The sequence below is a fragment of the Anoplophora glabripennis genome, unplaced genomic scaffold (genome assembly GCF_000390285.2).
Source record: "Anoplophora glabripennis isolate ALB-LARVAE unplaced genomic scaffold, Agla_2.0 scaffold253, whole genome shotgun sequence".
Taxonomy (NCBI): Eukaryota; Metazoa; Arthropoda; class Insecta; order Coleoptera; family Cerambycidae; genus Anoplophora; species Anoplophora glabripennis.
Window position 1 is genome coordinate 91,635 of NW_019416337.1, and position 18,333 is coordinate 109,967.

The 18,333-nt window shown below is 31.8% G+C and overlaps 1 protein-coding gene across 2 annotated transcripts; it reads right to left on the reverse strand.

Annotated features, from left to right (window-relative positions):
* Window positions 1-12,869, reverse strand: LOC108912999. 2 transcript variants are annotated; one of them, XM_018718446.1, is made up of 8 exons: window positions 12,763-12,869; window positions 10,274-11,077; window positions 9,626-10,045; window positions 7,715-8,500; window positions 7,017-7,439; window positions 3,924-4,733; window positions 495-844; window positions 1-295 (listed from the first exon to the last, which is right to left on the reverse strand). In XM_018718446.1, exons 1-8 carry the CDS (start codon window positions 12,818-12,820, stop codon window positions 149-151), a joined length of 3,798 nt encoding a protein of 1,265 aa, XP_018573962.1. In that variant the 5' UTR covers window positions 12,821-12,869; the 3' UTR covers window positions 1-148. The 2 variants fall into 2 exon arrangements, with proteins under 2 accessions (XP_018573962.1, XP_018573963.1); XM_018718447.1 differs by having other exon boundaries at window positions 10,274-10,678; window positions 12,763-12,868.
* Between the last annotated feature and the right edge of the window lie 5,464 nt (window positions 12,870-18,333).

The window sequence follows — 18,333 nt, forward strand, 5'->3', positions numbered from 1 at the left end:
GAAATGCAAATTGAGTGTTTTATTTAATAAATTCATAAATTGGATGTTTTCACATTTATATTGGTTAATCCGTGAACAAATCCTTACATATAACGTAGATGATTAGAAGAGAACTTTTTTAGTTGCTACATATATGCCACAAAGATTGTCACACTAGAGGTGGACCATTTTCAGGCACTGAAACTACACTACATGGTCCTGGAGTCAAAAAACAACTCAAAGTTACAGTCCTATTTCGAGGGGTTGTTATTCCTACGCACCATTCATTTAGTATCTTCACACAAACATTTCCTACCTATAAAGTAATAGATATGTAGCTTGTGTATGTATTTTCGAATAGAAGGCACAAACATTTTATTTTTTTCAAAATTTTAGTTATCTCTAATTTTTATTAAATTACACTCAAAACATATTAGTTATGAAACAATTCCTGGAAATTTAAAATAAACATTTATGTGCGGTCTTTAATAATTTAGTCAGTTCTCAGTATTTACCTTCACTTCTGAACTAATTATTTCATTATCTTCATTATAAACTGGGCTGAAAACATCGAAACAACCAGCTTTTTCGGGTCTACTATATGGACACCCTAAAACGATGGTTTCTAAAGTGTCCAGAGTTATTCCACGACATCTGTTGTGACCATGCAAAATATGATTGTCGTAAACACTTATTTGACCATGGCAATCTAACATAAGTATATCTTGTTCTGGTGTGTAAGCACGTAGGTACTCCTCATCTTCTAAGGCGTAATTATTTTGAGTCAACATATATAGTGAATACTCAATATATTGGCGATAGCTTTTTCTGTCCTCATCAGAATATGTAGAAAGACCTGCTCCTCCTGTAAAATAACTGTAATTATTTATATTCTGTTTCACCAACATATTAAACAAGAATGACTTTTTTTCCTCTGAAAAGTGTTGCAATTAATTTTTTTGCGAAGTTATGTTAATGCTGTTTAATAAAAGACTTAATACGTCTCACGTTTGTATCCCGAAGATGGAGGGCAAACTTATTTATTTACAAATTTTATAATAATTGATAAAAGGGACGTTCACAAAAAAATAAATTTTGTTTAAGCGTCATAAAATGGTTGAACATAGCGTTATAACCGCATATGCAGTTTTACAAAAAATTTGTTATATGGAAAATACCCAAAAGAAGTGTCAATATTCGGTCTGAACGTGAAAAACTCTCTCTGACGTCATGATGCGGAATAGACTACCGCGGGAGAATTAGCGGTTAGATTTTCATGTAATAGTCTGGCACTTTCTGTATTCTATGGTCTGACAGGTTTGTATTTACCGACATTTATGTACAGTTGCGTTTTTCTTTTGTAGTTTATGTTATTTTAATTATGGTAAGGGAACATACTAAAACGTAAAAAGGTTTTTAAAAGGCTGACATCATAATCCGCCAATTGTGGACGTTACTATAGTATTTGAATTTTTGGCCATATGCCAAAGACTTAAATTAAGCTGAATCGAGTGGTGTAAAAGGAAAATTGTAGGAATTTTGTATATAAATCAGTGACTACATTTAGTAATTTATTATATAGGGCGTTGCAAATTAACAGTAATAGCTTTGCTACATCGGAAACAGGAACACGAAAAAGTTGTGTAATCGGCAGAAGATTTTTATAAACAGTAAGTAAAAGTAATTTTTTTAAATGATCTACTTTAATATAAACTAGGTCCATCACTACCAAATTTAAAATATATATATATATATATATATATATATAGAAGTAAACAAAAACAATAATACAATAATAATAACAAAAAAATGGATTTTTATTGAAATCTCTTGCAAATTAGATAGTGCACCTACAAAAACTTGTTGAGGACATAAAGTTGCACTGAAAAAAATCAACAAAACAATGCCATTTCTATCAATATACGTAATATCAAGCAGGATTTTAAAAGAGGGAATAACTCTAGGATACTTCTACAGGGTGATTCAAAAAACCGCTGACAGACTTCTAGGGTAAGTAATACCTGAAAAATTACGACGAAAAGTCTTAATAAACATAGGGTCGCAAATGCCTCCTTATCGAGAACAGGGCGTTAAAGTTTCTGTAAAATTAAAGCGTAAAAATGACAAAAAGAATTATAGTAATTTAAACAAAAAATCATAATAATAATTTTCCTTTCCTCTCTTTTCCATTTAAAGGATTAATTTTTATTTAATTTAATTTTTTATTATTTTTTTATTAAAATTAGATTAAATTTAAACAAAAATTTTTTTTTGTTTCAATTACTATGAAATTGACCAAAGTGGGATTAATTCAAGAGCGATTTTCTCAGAAACCGTTAAAGATAACGATTTGAAACAAGAGTACCCTTTTAACGTAAAACAGTTCGGAAAAACGGAATTTGCTGTCCAATATGTTAAAAAGTCAAAGATGAAAAAGTTACACACGCAAAGTACCAAGGGCCCCCCCGTACCCACCCCAATGGACCTTGTGGAAATAAATGGATTAGTCCATCAAATTGCTCATCAAAATTTAGCTGTGTATACCAAATTTCATTCATTTATCACAACGCGATTGAGAGATATTGCAAAAAAATGATTTCCATTCCTCCCTCTTCAATGGGTCCCTGTCCCCTTAGGAAGCATTTCCGGACCCATGTTCATATGAACTTTTTTACTTAGTTTTGATCGTAGAATCGGCCTGTTCAGGGTTGGCAGCTAATTATGAGACACCCTGTATAAAACTAAGAAAATGATATTTTTCACATTGTAAAATTAATACATAAAGGCATGTTCTGGCAAGTTTTTCCGTCTTCGGGACAGAATCGTGAGGCACACTGTATATATTTTTTATATACATGATGTAACTTTAATTTCGTTTTTGGATCCGTCCGCTGGCACAATAGGCACGTTCCAGAGAAATTCCTCAGGTGGCAAATGCTTTGTAACATTGTTGAATTTTAGTTGTCATAGAACGATTTACGTGGTCGTAAAGTGCTTTTTATAAAAACTATGGTTCTTATGTTGTTGTGCGTCGCCTGTACAGAAATCATTATAGCAAGAATGAGAATGCCCGTTTAGGCTGGCATATCAAACCAAAAAATCATTGGCCCCTATTTTTTTTAAGATAATCGCGGTCAAGCTCAAACAGTTACGTCTGAGCGCTAATGCCATATGACCAGGACGTTTTTAACAGTTACACTTTTTTCCAGTAAGACGGTGCCATTCTCATGTTAGGATTGAGTCGTTGGATGCTCTTCATCAGTTAACTGGCCAGCGAGAAGTCCCGATCTGACCCCTGCAGATTTTCTTTTAGGGCTACCTTAAAAGTAAAGTAGACATCCCAGTGTCGCAGGATTTGAGGGAATTGAAACAGAAAATTACAGAAGAAATCAACGCTATTCCTTGTACCATGCTTTGACCAGTTATTGCGAATTTTACTTCGCGATAAAATGAATATGAAAACGTAAACGGCGCTCACTTACCAAATAAAAATCTAATATTTAAACTTTTTTTGGTATTAAATGTGTTAAATTCTGAATATTTATTTATAAAGGATAAAATAAGAAAATATTTCTGAAACACCCTTTATTATAACTCTTTTTTAGACTATAATTAAATTCTTGTTTACGCCTGCACTAGGCAACCCCCGACCTGGTTGTTTGTGAATATTTATCAGTGTTGCCTTTTGTTGCATTTTTAAATTAACTGTATACGATAAAATTAACGACGCGGCAAAGCAGAAACTACAACAGAAAACGAATTTGCAACAACAGCCTTTGTATGAATTTGTGACAGGTTAGTTTAAAGTAGCCATATTATTTTGCTATGAACTTTTTGCGGATTTATCTTCCACGTAATAACAATTTTAAATACTCTTTTCCAAGTTACTTACTCAGTGCGTCCTAGGGTTTATATTTGCAAACAGTAAAAAACGATATAAATACCTTTAGTTGATATGCAAGTATGGCATTCCAGCAGTACGGTTAAATTACTAGGCGTAATTATTCCAATACATCGTTCCTCCACTTGCTTTTGACAGGAAATATGTATTCTGTTGTCGGGGGTGTATATTTTAAAACACCCTGTCTCATTCACGGCCTTGGTGCCATTCAAATGTTCCAAAATGATAGTTTCATTATTTTGTGTGGTTATTCCCATACTGCTTCTGTTTTCTAATAGATGGATGCAAGAGTCTTGTATCTCGTTGCTTGAACACGTATATGGACTGATATCTTGATCAGGGGTATACACTTTATAACAACTTCGAATACTAGGGTCAAAAACAAAGTCGTTAATAAATTCTTTGTATTCTTGGATATCTTGTGGAGTTTTAAAAGCACGACAAAAGTACGAATCATATAGTATAGAATAATTGCTGCGAGTCGTTAATCCTATGCTGAAGTTGTCAAATTTCCTCAAGCAAACTTCTTCTGTGTGGTTATTGTCTTTGTAAAGATTAAAACAGTTTTTGCGTGTAGAAAGTCTATCAGTAATAAAAGAATCTTCTTTATCGGAAGAATCCTCACAGACAAATTCAATTGTTTCATTGATGGGAGTTTTTAGGCCCAAGCATCGTCGTTCACCAGGTAGCCAGTGAACGCAGGAATAATATTTGGGATTTGCACTTTTCGTGCAGGTATAAGCGTCTATTTCTTGAGAGGGATAGATTTCATAACAGTCGCCCACTTTTAAACTTATAAAGTAATTACCCACATAACTTTTAATATAGGATTCTTTTACTATTTCTGGTGCATCTGAAACAATAGGTTATTTATCATAAGAAGATTAACTACAAAGTTTTAGAGCATAGTTTTACACGTAACAATAATAATACATTTATTTTAGCGAACTTAGTTAATTCTAGGTCCAAATTATCGAGAAAACAAGTCCTATAAACATGCTTGGAAATAAACCGAGATGAGAATAGTTGAAGTTAAAAAAATCATATTTTTATAATAAAAAATAATTTGAAACGATTTGATTTTCTGTAAAAGTACAATTTGGTAATTGTTGTGTGAAATTTTTGTGAAAAATGATTCAGCGACTGAGCCTAGGACCAGATCAGTGTATCCTATAGTATTTTGACCCGATGAGTCCGAATCTAAAGTCAGAATTCTCGGATGACCAAGACATTCCTTCACAAAGCAGTCTTCGAAATTTCAAAACGACTTGAGGAGTGAGTGAATGAAAAAATACTGGAATTTATGACCTCATTTCTCAGTCTCACAACCTGTAATTCCTTAACCAGATAACTCCGTAATATGTTATTTAAATTGGTTTGGTCGCAAAATCACCGATTGTATAGTCAAGTCAAGTTTTATAATTTCGGTGTAGATAAAAAGATAAAAAACCTCAAGTGACTTTGTAACACAATCCCTCACAATGGGTCTATAGATAATGGGTCTGCATGCCCATAGTAAAGGAACTACGAGGTTACAGCAGGGCTATAGATTGAACACCTCCGATATTCGTGGTTATACATCCCCGCACATCCAATGTCGTGAGGTTTCGAAGATATTGGATTTTGGCAGTCACAATAATATAGTTTCGGATTCCTAATGTACGAGATCCACATTCTCATATAGTGTATCCCAAAATGAAGGAAAATTCATATTTTTTTCCAGATGAAATAAAAAAAAAATTGCTGAAGTAAGTCAATTAGTAAATAGAAATTGTCGCTTTTCTGCAACATTTTCTATTTTTTTTTTTAGCCATGTTTGACAGCCCTATAACATTACCGACATGTTTTGAAGCCATTTTAAAGACGGGTTCAACGATATAACGTTATATTTACTTTTTTGTCATAGTTGTCAAAAAAAATAAAAAATGTAAAAAATTGTCTTTTATGTCGAACTGACGACTATTTCAAACAATCATAGTCTCTTTTGTTCATTAACAAATGTACCTACTCTTTTTTCTTCTCACTTTAAAGCCTTTTTTTGTCAAAAAAAACATCGATAAATACATATAATTCACCAGAGGACCTTAGGTATAACGTGAATCGTTTTAGTTCCAATTCATTGGTTGGCCATTTAAACGAAAAACAGAGAACTGATATTTTAATTATGATTGGAAGCGGAGATAAAATCCGTAGCCAACAGGAGCTATGTGACTTATTTCACCATAAGTATCCAGATCAGAGAATTAGTCGAGCTACAATAAGTAAATTATCCAAAAAGTTTGAAGAAACCGGAAGTATAAAAGATTTACCTGGATCAGGAAGGTGAAGAAAGGTAAGCGAAAATGATTGTCAAAATGTGATGCTCGCCGTTACTGAAAATCCTCACTCATCCATTAGATCTATCTCAGCCAACTTCAACTTATCGAAGTTCTCAGTTCACAGAACTCTGAAGTTTCAAATGTGGCATCCTTACAAAGATAACCTCTTATAAGAACTATAGGCAGACGATACAGACAGAAGATTATAGTTTTGCGAGGAAAATAGAAATTTATTTGAAAAACAACCCAACTTAAAAATTCACACAATTTTCACTGACGAAGCAACTTTTTGCTTAAACGGAATCGTGAACTAGGTTTTGGAGCCCAGAAAATCAGCATTGGATGCAAGAAAAAACATACACAACGGCTGATTCCAGCCCTGGAATTAATTTTCCCTAACCCTAATAAGCAGGATATGCCTGCTGGTGATGTTTGGCTCCAACAAGATACTTCCACTCCACATTTTCGCCTCGATGTAAGAAAATACCTTAATGAAGTTTTCCCAAATCGATGGACGGAAAAAGTATATGTGAATAGACTAGACACTATCGAAGGATTGAAAAATCGTATCAGAGAAAAAGTTCGAAACATAACACCAATTCAAAATGTAATTGATAACTTTGAACACAGAATTGGGTATTGTTCAATGATTAATGGAGGCCACTTTGAACATTTGCGGTAATAAAATAAAAAGTAGTACTAAATTATTGTTTTCATTTAATTCCTCCACTTTTTAAAGGCTATGACAAAAAAGGATGTATGACCTTATAAATTTTATCTCAACAGGATTTAGATGTTTAAAATTGACTCGTACTTACTTTTGTAATGTTCAGAGTAGCAAGCTAGTGCTATAGTCCAATTCATGTGAGAGGTAATTCCAACACAGGCGGCATTCAGAACCTTAGAGCAAACAATTTGTTCTTGTTCCACTTTTGGATTAATTACTGGAAAACATCCAGATTTCACATGTTTCAGTCTCTCCTTAGAAATGCATTCCAAAATAATAGTTTCATTACTATCTAACGTAATTCCATAACAATCGCTATTTGGTAACCAGTAACTATAAACCATAGGTATCTCTTTGGAGTATTCGATAAAATTTGCGTCACTTTTTTGAGATGCTTTAAATTTCAGTTTGCCTATGTAAGAATTTTTGCCCAAAGTCTCATTGGTAAGGTAAGATGTAACGAACTTCCAGTATCTTCGTCGCTGTTCCAGATCTTGAGGCATATACTGAATATCTAAAACACCAATAACACAGCGTTACAAAAAAAAAAATTACTAATGTTAGAATTCACGGATAGGTTCGTGTTTTGATCCTAACATCAAGACACTCCCCCAGAAAGCGGTTTTCGAGATTTCAAACTGACTTGAGTAGTTAGTGATTGGAAAAACATCGAATTGCAGAATCATGAAGCTCTATAGGAACATGGATCTTATACATCGAGGATAACCAACCCCATAACTCAACATGTGAAATATTTAATTTACTTATAATAATATAAAATCCACAAACCTGGCTTGATGCAGAAATAACAATCCAACAGTACCGTTAAGTTGCTTGGAGTTGTGATTCCAATGCAGCGTTCTTCCACTCGTTTCTGACATGCTATGTGAAGTTTGTTGTTTTCAGTATATATTTCGAAACAACTGCGATTTTGTACAGTTTCTCTGTCATCCCTACAATGTAGCACCACAGTTTCATTGTTCTGAGTGACTATTCCTTCACAATTTTTAACATGAGGAAGTTTATATACACAAGAACTATACACCTCCTCGCTTAAACACGTGAAAGGGCTTATGTTTTCATGTTCTTCATATATTTTGTAGCACGTTTTTGTTTCTGGATCAAATGAAAATGTATCTATGAAGTTACTGTATATTTCCCTGTCTATGTCAGTCATTGAAGTCGGACAAAAATATGAATCAAATAATATGGTGAAATTATCTGGTGTTGTTATACCTATACCATATTTATCAAATTTCTGTTGACATACTGTCTTGTAGCTTTTATCAGGCCGTGAAACATTAAAGCAAGTATTTAGTTTTTCGTAATTGAGATAAGAAGGAAATTCTTCCTCTGAATTTGCACATAGTAATTGAACTGTTTCATTTGTTGGCGTTTTTAACCCCAGACAATATGGTTCTTTTGTTATTACATCTATACAGGAATGTTTTTCAGGATTTGCAGGTCTCTGGCATATAAAAGGTGTCACATGGTCATGTTGGTCATATACTTCGTAACAGTTTCCTATTTCTGGGTACAATTTATAGATTTTGAAGTTTGTGCGCCAATCAACATCTAAAATTTATAAAATTATATTTGGACAGTGAACTTATTCAAGGATATTTGTATATAATAAAGCAACTAATATGTGATATAAAGAAATATCTATAAACAAATAAAATGACCCCTGTAGAAATGGAATATGAGACAAAAATAAAGATGTATTTCTTAAAAAAAATTGTTTGAAAATGTCTAGAATAAAAGTAACAAAAGCGTAAATGATAAATAATTAATTAATAAAAATAAAGAATTTTCATTAAGCAACCTCTAATGTAAAGTGTCATGTGTTTCAGAAAATTAATCAAGAATTTTTAAGCGAAACTTAAGCCGACCTTGCGTCGTTCATCTTAATCAACCGTTTACAATGCAGGAACTAGGTCCAGTTCAGCGTGGTTATTTGCACGGCGAAGCTACAGACTTCCTTTTCTTGCTGTCGTCGATTAATTTATGTTTTATTTAAAAGTGCCCTGTTTAATAGCGGATACGGTATTAATATACGGGTGGTCGAATATAATTTAATTATGACTTGTTTGTATGCACTTCATTACCCTCAGAGACTTCAACTAAATTCCAAAATAATGCAAAATGTTGTTCAAAGACAGAGGGACACCGGTAGAGAAAACCCAACGTATGAAAGTTCGTGAATAAGATCGCAACGTGTCCTAGATAGGGAGGAAGACATTCTGCGTCTTGTAGAGGAAAACCCGAACCCTAGTACTTGCGATATTTTACAGAAACCTTGTGTAGGCTTTGGCTGAAAATGATTTTCAGTCGCGTGTAAAATTTTGTCATTGGTTTCGGCAGCAAGCACCACAAGATCCAAATGATATAAACAAGATATTTTTCAAAGACGAATGCTGCTTTACAAGAGAAGAAATAATAAGTACTGAATTTTCGTAACACTCCCTACTAGAATAATGCTAATCCTCAGTACAGAATTCAAGTTCCCAGCAGCAATATTATGTGAATATATGGTGTGGAGTTATCGGTAATATAATTTATTCGAACCAACTGCGTTATATCGACTCCTAAAACATGCCGCACATTTGAAGTCTCTAACAAATATCCTTAATGTAATACACGTGGAAGAATTTTTCTTCGATATTTTTTATCTACTAGTTCAAACTCTAAAGTACTTACCCTCATTATCTTCAGAATAACAATCGAACACTACAGACCAGTTCATGGGAGTTGTGATTCCAACGCATACCTGATTGATAACTTTAATGCAAACAATTTGTTCTTGTTTTATTTTTAATTGCAAGTTAGTCACTTCAAAACAGCCATGTTTAACGTGACTGGGTTTGTCGCTCCGCATACACTCCAAAATAACAGTTTCGTTGCTGGGCAAGGTGACACCGTAACAAGTAGTATTTGGTAACCAATAACCGTAGACTGTAGGTTTTTGTAATAAGTATGATGGAATTTCCCAAGGAATATTTTCTTCAAATATCTTAAATTCGGTTTTATCTAAATAAGAATTTTTTCCTGAATATTCGTTAGATAAGTAGGTTGTAATAAACTGCACATATTTTGTTAAATCTTCCTCTTCAGCTTCACCTAACAACAAATAATTAAAATTGATTAAAAAGGATATGCATATGTATAAATAAAAAAATTAGTGAATAGTGAATCATTTCACACCAATTAAAACAATAATACAGGACAATATTTTTTCACATTATTTCGTTCTGTGGTAATATCTGAAAAGTTAGCAAATACCCCATTGAAATAAAGTTTCAGACTTAAAAGTATTTAATAAAACATGTTACATGAATATTTACAAACCTGGCCCACTACAGGAATAACAGTCCAGTAGCACTGTTAAATTACTTGGAGTTCTTATCCCAATGCATCGCTCTTCCACTCTTTCTAGACATGCTACGTGGAGATCATTGCCATCAGTATATATTTCAAAACAACTCCGATTTTGTAAAGTTTCCCTACTATCCATACAATCTAAGACGATTGTTTCATGATTCTGAGTGACGATCCCTTCACAATGTTTGCCATGAGAAAGGTCTTCCACACAAGAAATGAACACATCATCTCTTAAACATGTGTAAGGACTTAAGTTCTGATATTCGTTGTATATTTTATAACAGATTCTCGTTTCTGGGTCAAATGTATATGTGTTTACGAAATCATCATACATTTCTCTATCTTCTTTAGTTATTGAGGCCGAGCAAAATTCTGAATAAAATAATATTGTGAAATTATCTGGTGTTGTTATACCCACACTGTAGTCATCAAATTTTTGCTGACACACTTCCTTATAGCTGTCGGCAGAACGTGAAATATTAAAACAAGTATTTAAATCGGCAGACGAGTGTTGAGAAACAAGGTCTTCCGTCGAATTATCACAAAGTAATTGAATCGTTTCATTCGTTGGCGTTTTTAATCCTAAACAACGTTTTTCTCCTATTATTAAATCAATACAGGAATATCTGTCAGGATTTAAAGGCTTCTGACAAGTTAAAGATGCCACATTTTCATAATGGTCGTATATCTGGTAACAGTTTCCAATTTCTGGATTAAATGTGTAGTCTTCTAAGTTGTTAGGTAAATCACCATATTCTCCCATGCATTCAACTGTGTTTTATAAAATATATTATATAGTATAATAATAACAAAACAGATAGTGAGATAAATTTAAAGTAAATTAAATATTATTAGTAAAGTAAAGCATTGTTGCTTTTAGTGGATCTTAGTAAGGAAAACCTTACATCCACCGTATTAAAAATTTTATCAAAATTCAAAATAAAAGGTTCTAATTTTCGGCTATAAGCAAGTGCATCCATATTTTATATTATTGTCTATATTAATGAAAATAGTCTTCTACTTATGAGAATCAGTAAATCTATTTGAGAATTTACTTAGGTAGATAGATATTTTACTTTTTTAACGCCTACACTGAAAAAAAAGTATTTGTATCAAATGAATCAATTATTTGCCGTAACTAACTTCTAACAACATAATGGTGAGGACCATCAATAAGTCCCAAACCGACCTATGTCTGGTTGGTTAAACCATTGTATAAGTAAATATTTACTTATACAATGGTTAAACTTACGAATGATCCTAGCTGTTGTACTAGATGTTGTAAGTTTGAAACAAAATATTTTTTATTACTGAGAAATATTTATATCCAAATATATTCGTAAAATAAGTATATACAATCATTTGACCAAAACTATTCAATTTTGTATTAAACATTGATATACAATACAAAACATGTTTCTATAAAATCTATGTAGATCATAAAATTAAGAACAGAATTCGTTTAACCGTAAGTCTCAAATATTTATTTTAAATGCTGCCTATTTTTAAAGTAAGAAATTATATTTCTGGGTAGAAATTTAATGCATTTAAATAAATAAATAATTTTATTGAAAGGAGAAAATATTTTCTTGCTTATACAGGGTGTCCGGAAAGGTTATGTGAAAAATGAAGGGGAGGTGTACAGGGGAGCTCAAAATAGTTGTAGCATATCATAAAAAAATGTTTCCTATAGGGCTTCGTTGTGGAGTTATTCTCCTTCATCAAAGAAAGAAGTTTGAAAAACAAATTCAATTATAACTTATAAGATGTTACCATGACAACAATGAAATTTGGGCAATTAAAGTAACTCATGGTAATGCTCATTTCCAAGTTTAAACTGATACTCAATATGCTTGGATTATACAGGACGTACCATGCACAGTAGAATATTTTTATTTAATTTCAAAATTATTCACTTCTAAATTAAGTGCGAGTCCATTAATAAGCAGCTGTCAGAGTGAATTCTAGGAACAATACTCTATTTATGCTCCCCTTTGCCCGTACCAATTTATTATTAAAGTCGCCTTTATATCAAATGTTGAGTAATTATAACAATATGGAGGTTTTGATGTTACTTTTTGTAATGTAAGAGACATAAAGGCGTTTTAAATAAGTGTATTGTGTGTATTCTTATTTCTTTTAATTTTAATATATATTTCTTCATTGTTTGACTATTCTGTTGGTTATTATTATTGACTTTGACTTTTATTTTACATTATTTTTGTGTATTGAACTTTTTTATTCATTGTAATTTTATATTAATTTTAGGAGTAAAATAAAAATAAAAATAAACTAAAATAAATAAAATTAAGTCGTCTAATTTTGGCCCCAAAAATCTGCATTAGTTCTATCAATTACCTATATATTCAGATGAGTAATATTTATCTTATTATAATTATAAATTTGTTAAATGTATTAAATAGTTTCGACATTCTTATACAAAAAATAGATCTTACCATACGAACAGGTTAAAATCACTAACAAGCCAAAGGCAATAATTGCTGTAACTTTCATGTTAAATGTTAAAAATAAAATGAAATCACGATGGCTAAGCCTAAGGTGAAAACTTGAGATGTTCGCACATACATATATTATGGAAAACTAGTTTTTTAAACACGGAAAAAATTTATGCGCGTAAATATTCATTTAGGTATACTTAATACTGCTTAAAATTAAAAAATTACTTTTGAAACAGATGTGATAAAAATTCATGAATGATAAAAGACCTAATGTAGAAAATTAAATATACAGGATCAGAGGCAATTTAAGAAGCTACGAAAGATTTTTGCTGAAATAGAAAAAAATTCCTAAGAACATAAGATTTAACCAATATGCTTCATCAAGCTTTAGTGGCAGATTCTACGTCAAAAATTAAAAAGTTTGTTTTTATTTTTAAAAGATCAGCCAACGCTATTTCATTCAAATTTGATATGAAGCTTTTGTTTTCGGTTATTCTTTTTGATTGTTCACAAATGTATGTACATGACAAATTCTTTACATTCCGGGGTGCAGTCCTGGCGATGGACTTAGTAATTTTCCCTTCAGATTTTTTTCATGATGAGCTCTAACTGGATTGAATATAGAAAGAACACGACAATTGTATTTTGCTACTTTTCACCCCATAACTTTCGCTCTCGATTTCTTTCTCACTTTCTATCCCCACTCGCAGAACTAGAGACGCGCGCACCCGTACTGACGTCATCGGCAACGCAAGAGGAACCTTCCGCCGCGTGTTGATGTCGAAATCGCTCTCAGGCAAGCATTTGCACAGTTATCACTGAAGATGGCGGCAAGGACGAAACGTTTGGAACCATGCGGCCACTATGGAGTGTCTTAGGGGAGGATATCATTGCGCGAGGAAAGATTATACCTGTGACGGCTTTAAACCAACAAGGACATATCAAAGATTTCTAACTCAGACTAAGGAAAGGCATTGTCTATAAATGGCGGCGACCAGATACATCGGTCACATCATAACAAGTTGAAAATCGTATTTTAAATATCAGCACGAGCCATGAAAGCTTTAAAACCAGTATTATTAATTAGTAACCACCTGTTAGATATAATCCAACGCTAGTTGGGGCAGGTAGTTCATAGAGTAGTTGGTTGTTTCTTGCAATCTGCTTCTGATTCGAAGAGCAGTGTTTGACTTCATTTTTAATTTATTTTAATTAGTTTAATACGATTCTAATAAAGTAAAATAGGACAGTTAATAATAAGGTGTTAAATAAATTATTTTTGTTTAGACTGTTAAGAATTTAAAAGCCAGGAATTAGAAAAGATTCTAGTTTTGCCTGCTTATATGAAATAAATAATTCTCAAGGTACTCAAGGTACTTAATGGTTAAATATAAAAAATAAACACACAATGTATTATTATTTAAGGCAAAATTTCGCACGACATAAGCACATCATTATTCTCGAATATACTCGAATATACACAGATTAAGGAGTGTCTATGTAATTACAAACAATTTAGAGGTATGTATGACTTCATCTGTCATCACGATGCATAATTTATCAAACAATATCTTACAAAAACATGCTGTTTGTTCCTTAATTGAAAATAATTACTAACATCTTCAATCCTGTTCCACAAATGTATCCCTCACTATTAGAATTCATAGACTACACTTTCATATGTTGTAAACAGAGTATACACAGATTTAGCATGATGAACCTCTTGAGGCGGGTTTTTTAATACAAAAACTAACGAATTACTGTCTACATACACAATATTTCATCAAAATATGCAGTGTTTAAAAAATAAGTTCTTGGAACTAGATTTGTTTACAAGAAGTTTGGAAAATCAACCAGCCATCTTATGTATAACAGAGTATTGGTATACATCTGAAGAAATATTCTGCATGCACCTGGATGGTTATAATATAGCATCTGTATGGTCTAGAGAAAATGTAAAGAACGGTGGTTCCTGTATATTTGTAAGAAATGACATTGTATGAGGAGGTATACGATTTAAAACAAAAAAGTCTTGAATGTAATGTATAGTGTTCGTCTGTTGTTTGTCAGGAATTAAAATTGCTAATTTTGTGTATATATAGACCCCCTAAGGGTAATTTAGATATATTTTTTCAAACACTAGCGGAAATACTAAATCTAGCACATAATTCTTTTAGAACATATAAAGTTATCTTATTTGGAGATTTCAATATTGATCTACATATTAATGCTAACATAAATGCCCAAAATTTTAGGAATTTGTTACTTATGTACAATTTAAAGCAAACTATATTTGATCCTACTAGAATAACAAAAAATTCTCAGTCATTGATAGATAATATATTTATAAACTTTGATAATGCTCATATAGATAAAGTAATTACAACAGCTTTATCTGATCACGAGGGCCAGTTACTGGAACTTGAGGCACCTGAAACAAAAAAAAACTAAAATAAACAAAAAGAGAATTTTTTCAGAAACTAAAATGCAACAATTTAAACAAGAACTGCAAAAATATGATTGGGCTGATGTTTATTGCGCGGAAGACCCAAATTTAACAGATTTGTAAGTACATTTAAAAATATTATGAATATACTTTTTCCGGTAAAAACTTTGAGAGAAATGAAAAAATCAAAAAACTGGATCACCCAAGGCATAAAGATATTTTGCAGAAATAAAAGAAATATGTATGTACAAAAAAGGAATCGCGAAATATCTACTGAAATATATAAACAGTATTGCAGTATTCTCAAAAAAGTCATATACACGGCAAAAACATGGGCACATATGTCATATATTGAGTCAACAAAAAACAAAGGAAAAGCCATTTGGAATTTGGTGAAGACTTTTAGTGGAAAAAAAAACTAAAAACGACGATACGATATTAAAAAATATTGATATTGCTGAAAAAAATAAAATAAAAGTTTTGAACAATGTAAATAACTTCTTTGCAAATCAAGGCGATCAAGTCAAACACATTAATCATATTAATGTTGAAAAAGACAATCAATTTTCCGATAACACCATATTTTTACATCCGACCGACCCAAATGAGGTCTACAATGTAATTATGAGTTTAAAAAACACTAATTCTGTAGGGGAAGATGAAATACCAGTTAAATTACTTAAATTTACAGCGGCTGAAATATCAATTCCACTAACATACTTAATTAATTTAACATTAAAAACAGGAACTTTTCCTGAAAATCTTAAAATTGCCCATGTTAAGGCCGTGTATAAAAAAGGTGAAAAAAGTCTAAGGCAACTATAGGCCTATTGCATTACTGTCAAATATAAGCAAAGTTTTTGAAAAAATAATCTATAACAGAATATTACATTTTTTGGAATGTCATGATCTGCTTACAGATGCACAAAACGGGTTTAGGAAAAATAAAACAACAACTAGGGCTATATATCAGGCATTGTGTGAAATTACAAGATTATTAAATGAAAAAAACAGTACCATGGCTGTATGCTTGGATTTATCCAAAGCGTTTGATTCTGTGGATCATGACATTCTAAATAAAAAGATTCAAATGTATGGCATTCGAGGTGTTGCCTCAGAATTGATAAAATCTTACCTGCTGAATAGGAAGCAGTGTGTTGTAGAAACGGACGATACTGGCGCTCTCATAAAATCAAACGTAGTATTAATAGAAAGGGGTGTACCTCAGGGGTCGATATTGGGTCCTTTGTTGTATATTTTATACACAATTGACCTGCCCTCAACAGTTGATGTAAAAACTATTATGTATGGTGATGATACATCTATAATAATCGGTAATAAAAATAAGGAATACCTAAAACAAATGGTGACCGCCACATTGGATTCCCTGGGAGACTATTTCTATAAAAATAATTTAAAATTAAATAAAGAAAAAACACAAATAATCAACTTTACATACAAAAAGGAGGATAATGAGATTATACATACTACTGGCAATGACATCATAACATCTATGAATAGCACCTCCTTTTTGGGGGTAAAGATTGATTCACGTTTGAACTGGAAAACCCATGTAGACCATGTTGGTCAAAAGATCGCTAAATACTGTTATGCTCTAAAAGTAATAGCTCAAAATATTAATATTCCTACAGCATTTATAGCATACCATGCATATGTTCAATCTCAAATAAAATATGGAATTGTCCTCTGGGGAAACTCTAGTGATGCTATCGATTTATTTGTACTACAAAAGAGATGCATTAGAAATATTCTAAACATGAAACAGACAGATAGCTGTAAACAAATTTTTATTGAAAAAAGAATACTTACCTTAGTGAGCTTATACATATATGAAGTAATTATATTTGTTAAGCAAAATATAAACTTATTCGCAGATTTTAACTTATCTCATTTATATGAGACCAGAAACAAAAATACATTAGTGACTGAAAATATAGTAAAATATAGTTATATTCAAAGGAATGTCCCATATTCATTACTAAAAATTTATAATAAATTACCTCTAGATATAAGAAATTTATCGTGCAAAGATATTAGGGTAAAATTAAATAAAATTCTTTTAGACAAAGCATATTATACTTTAAAGGAATTCTTTGAAGATAATATATATTGATTTATTGTCATTATGTATGTATCAGTGCATAAATTGTGTTATTTTGTTCGTATTTACTTATCAGCAATGTTAGTATTGGTGTGCATCTTGTTTTATATTTAATATTACTTCTTATATTTAAATATTTAACTTTTTTACTATTTTTTACTACATATTGACGAGTTCTACACCCTAAGGGTATTTTGTAATTCTTATGCAAAGTGAACTAATAAAGATTTTACTTACTTACTTACTTACTTACTTACTTACTTACTTACTTACTTAGACAGAAAATTTAAACCATTAATCCCAAAACCTAGCCGTACGGCACGCCAATAAGTTTGGGAAAACTATTCGAATAAGGACAAAGTACATTAGGATCTTTTCATTACCGCTTCTGATGACTACAAGAATACCAGGGCCTTTAAACCTGAATACCTTGATTATAATAATCTAATACCTAGATAAATTGTGATAAAAATTTTGCTAATTCAAAGAATTTAAAATATTCTGAGCAGATCTACATCATTAAAGAACAAAAACTCCAAAAAATACAAACTTTTACAAACTCCGGACAAACTCCGGTACTCCAAAATCATTGAGATCCATTAAACTTAAGAACTCTCAACTTATTAACCTAAGATCTTGAATCCCAATACGTTGCTATCAAGGTTGAGAGTTTCATCTCTCCAAATGGCGAAGATTTTAAATCCGTAGTGTTCCTGAAGTCATCAAGAACTGTCACCAAGAGAGAGAACTTCTTCTGGTCCTTTTGTAGGCATAAAAGCTGTAATGAAAAATCTATAATATTTTGTGCTTCTTTTTACCGTTTTCCAAAATTTGACGCGTCAAAATTTGACGCGTCGTGCGTTCAATATTCCTCAATAATTCAGAAGATTTTTTGTAGTTCCATATAACACATACTCGATATTTTCAAAATCTTGCAGTTTAGATTCCAGGTTTTTGCGATCTAGGTATTAATTTATAGTTTCCAAATCATATGCATAAA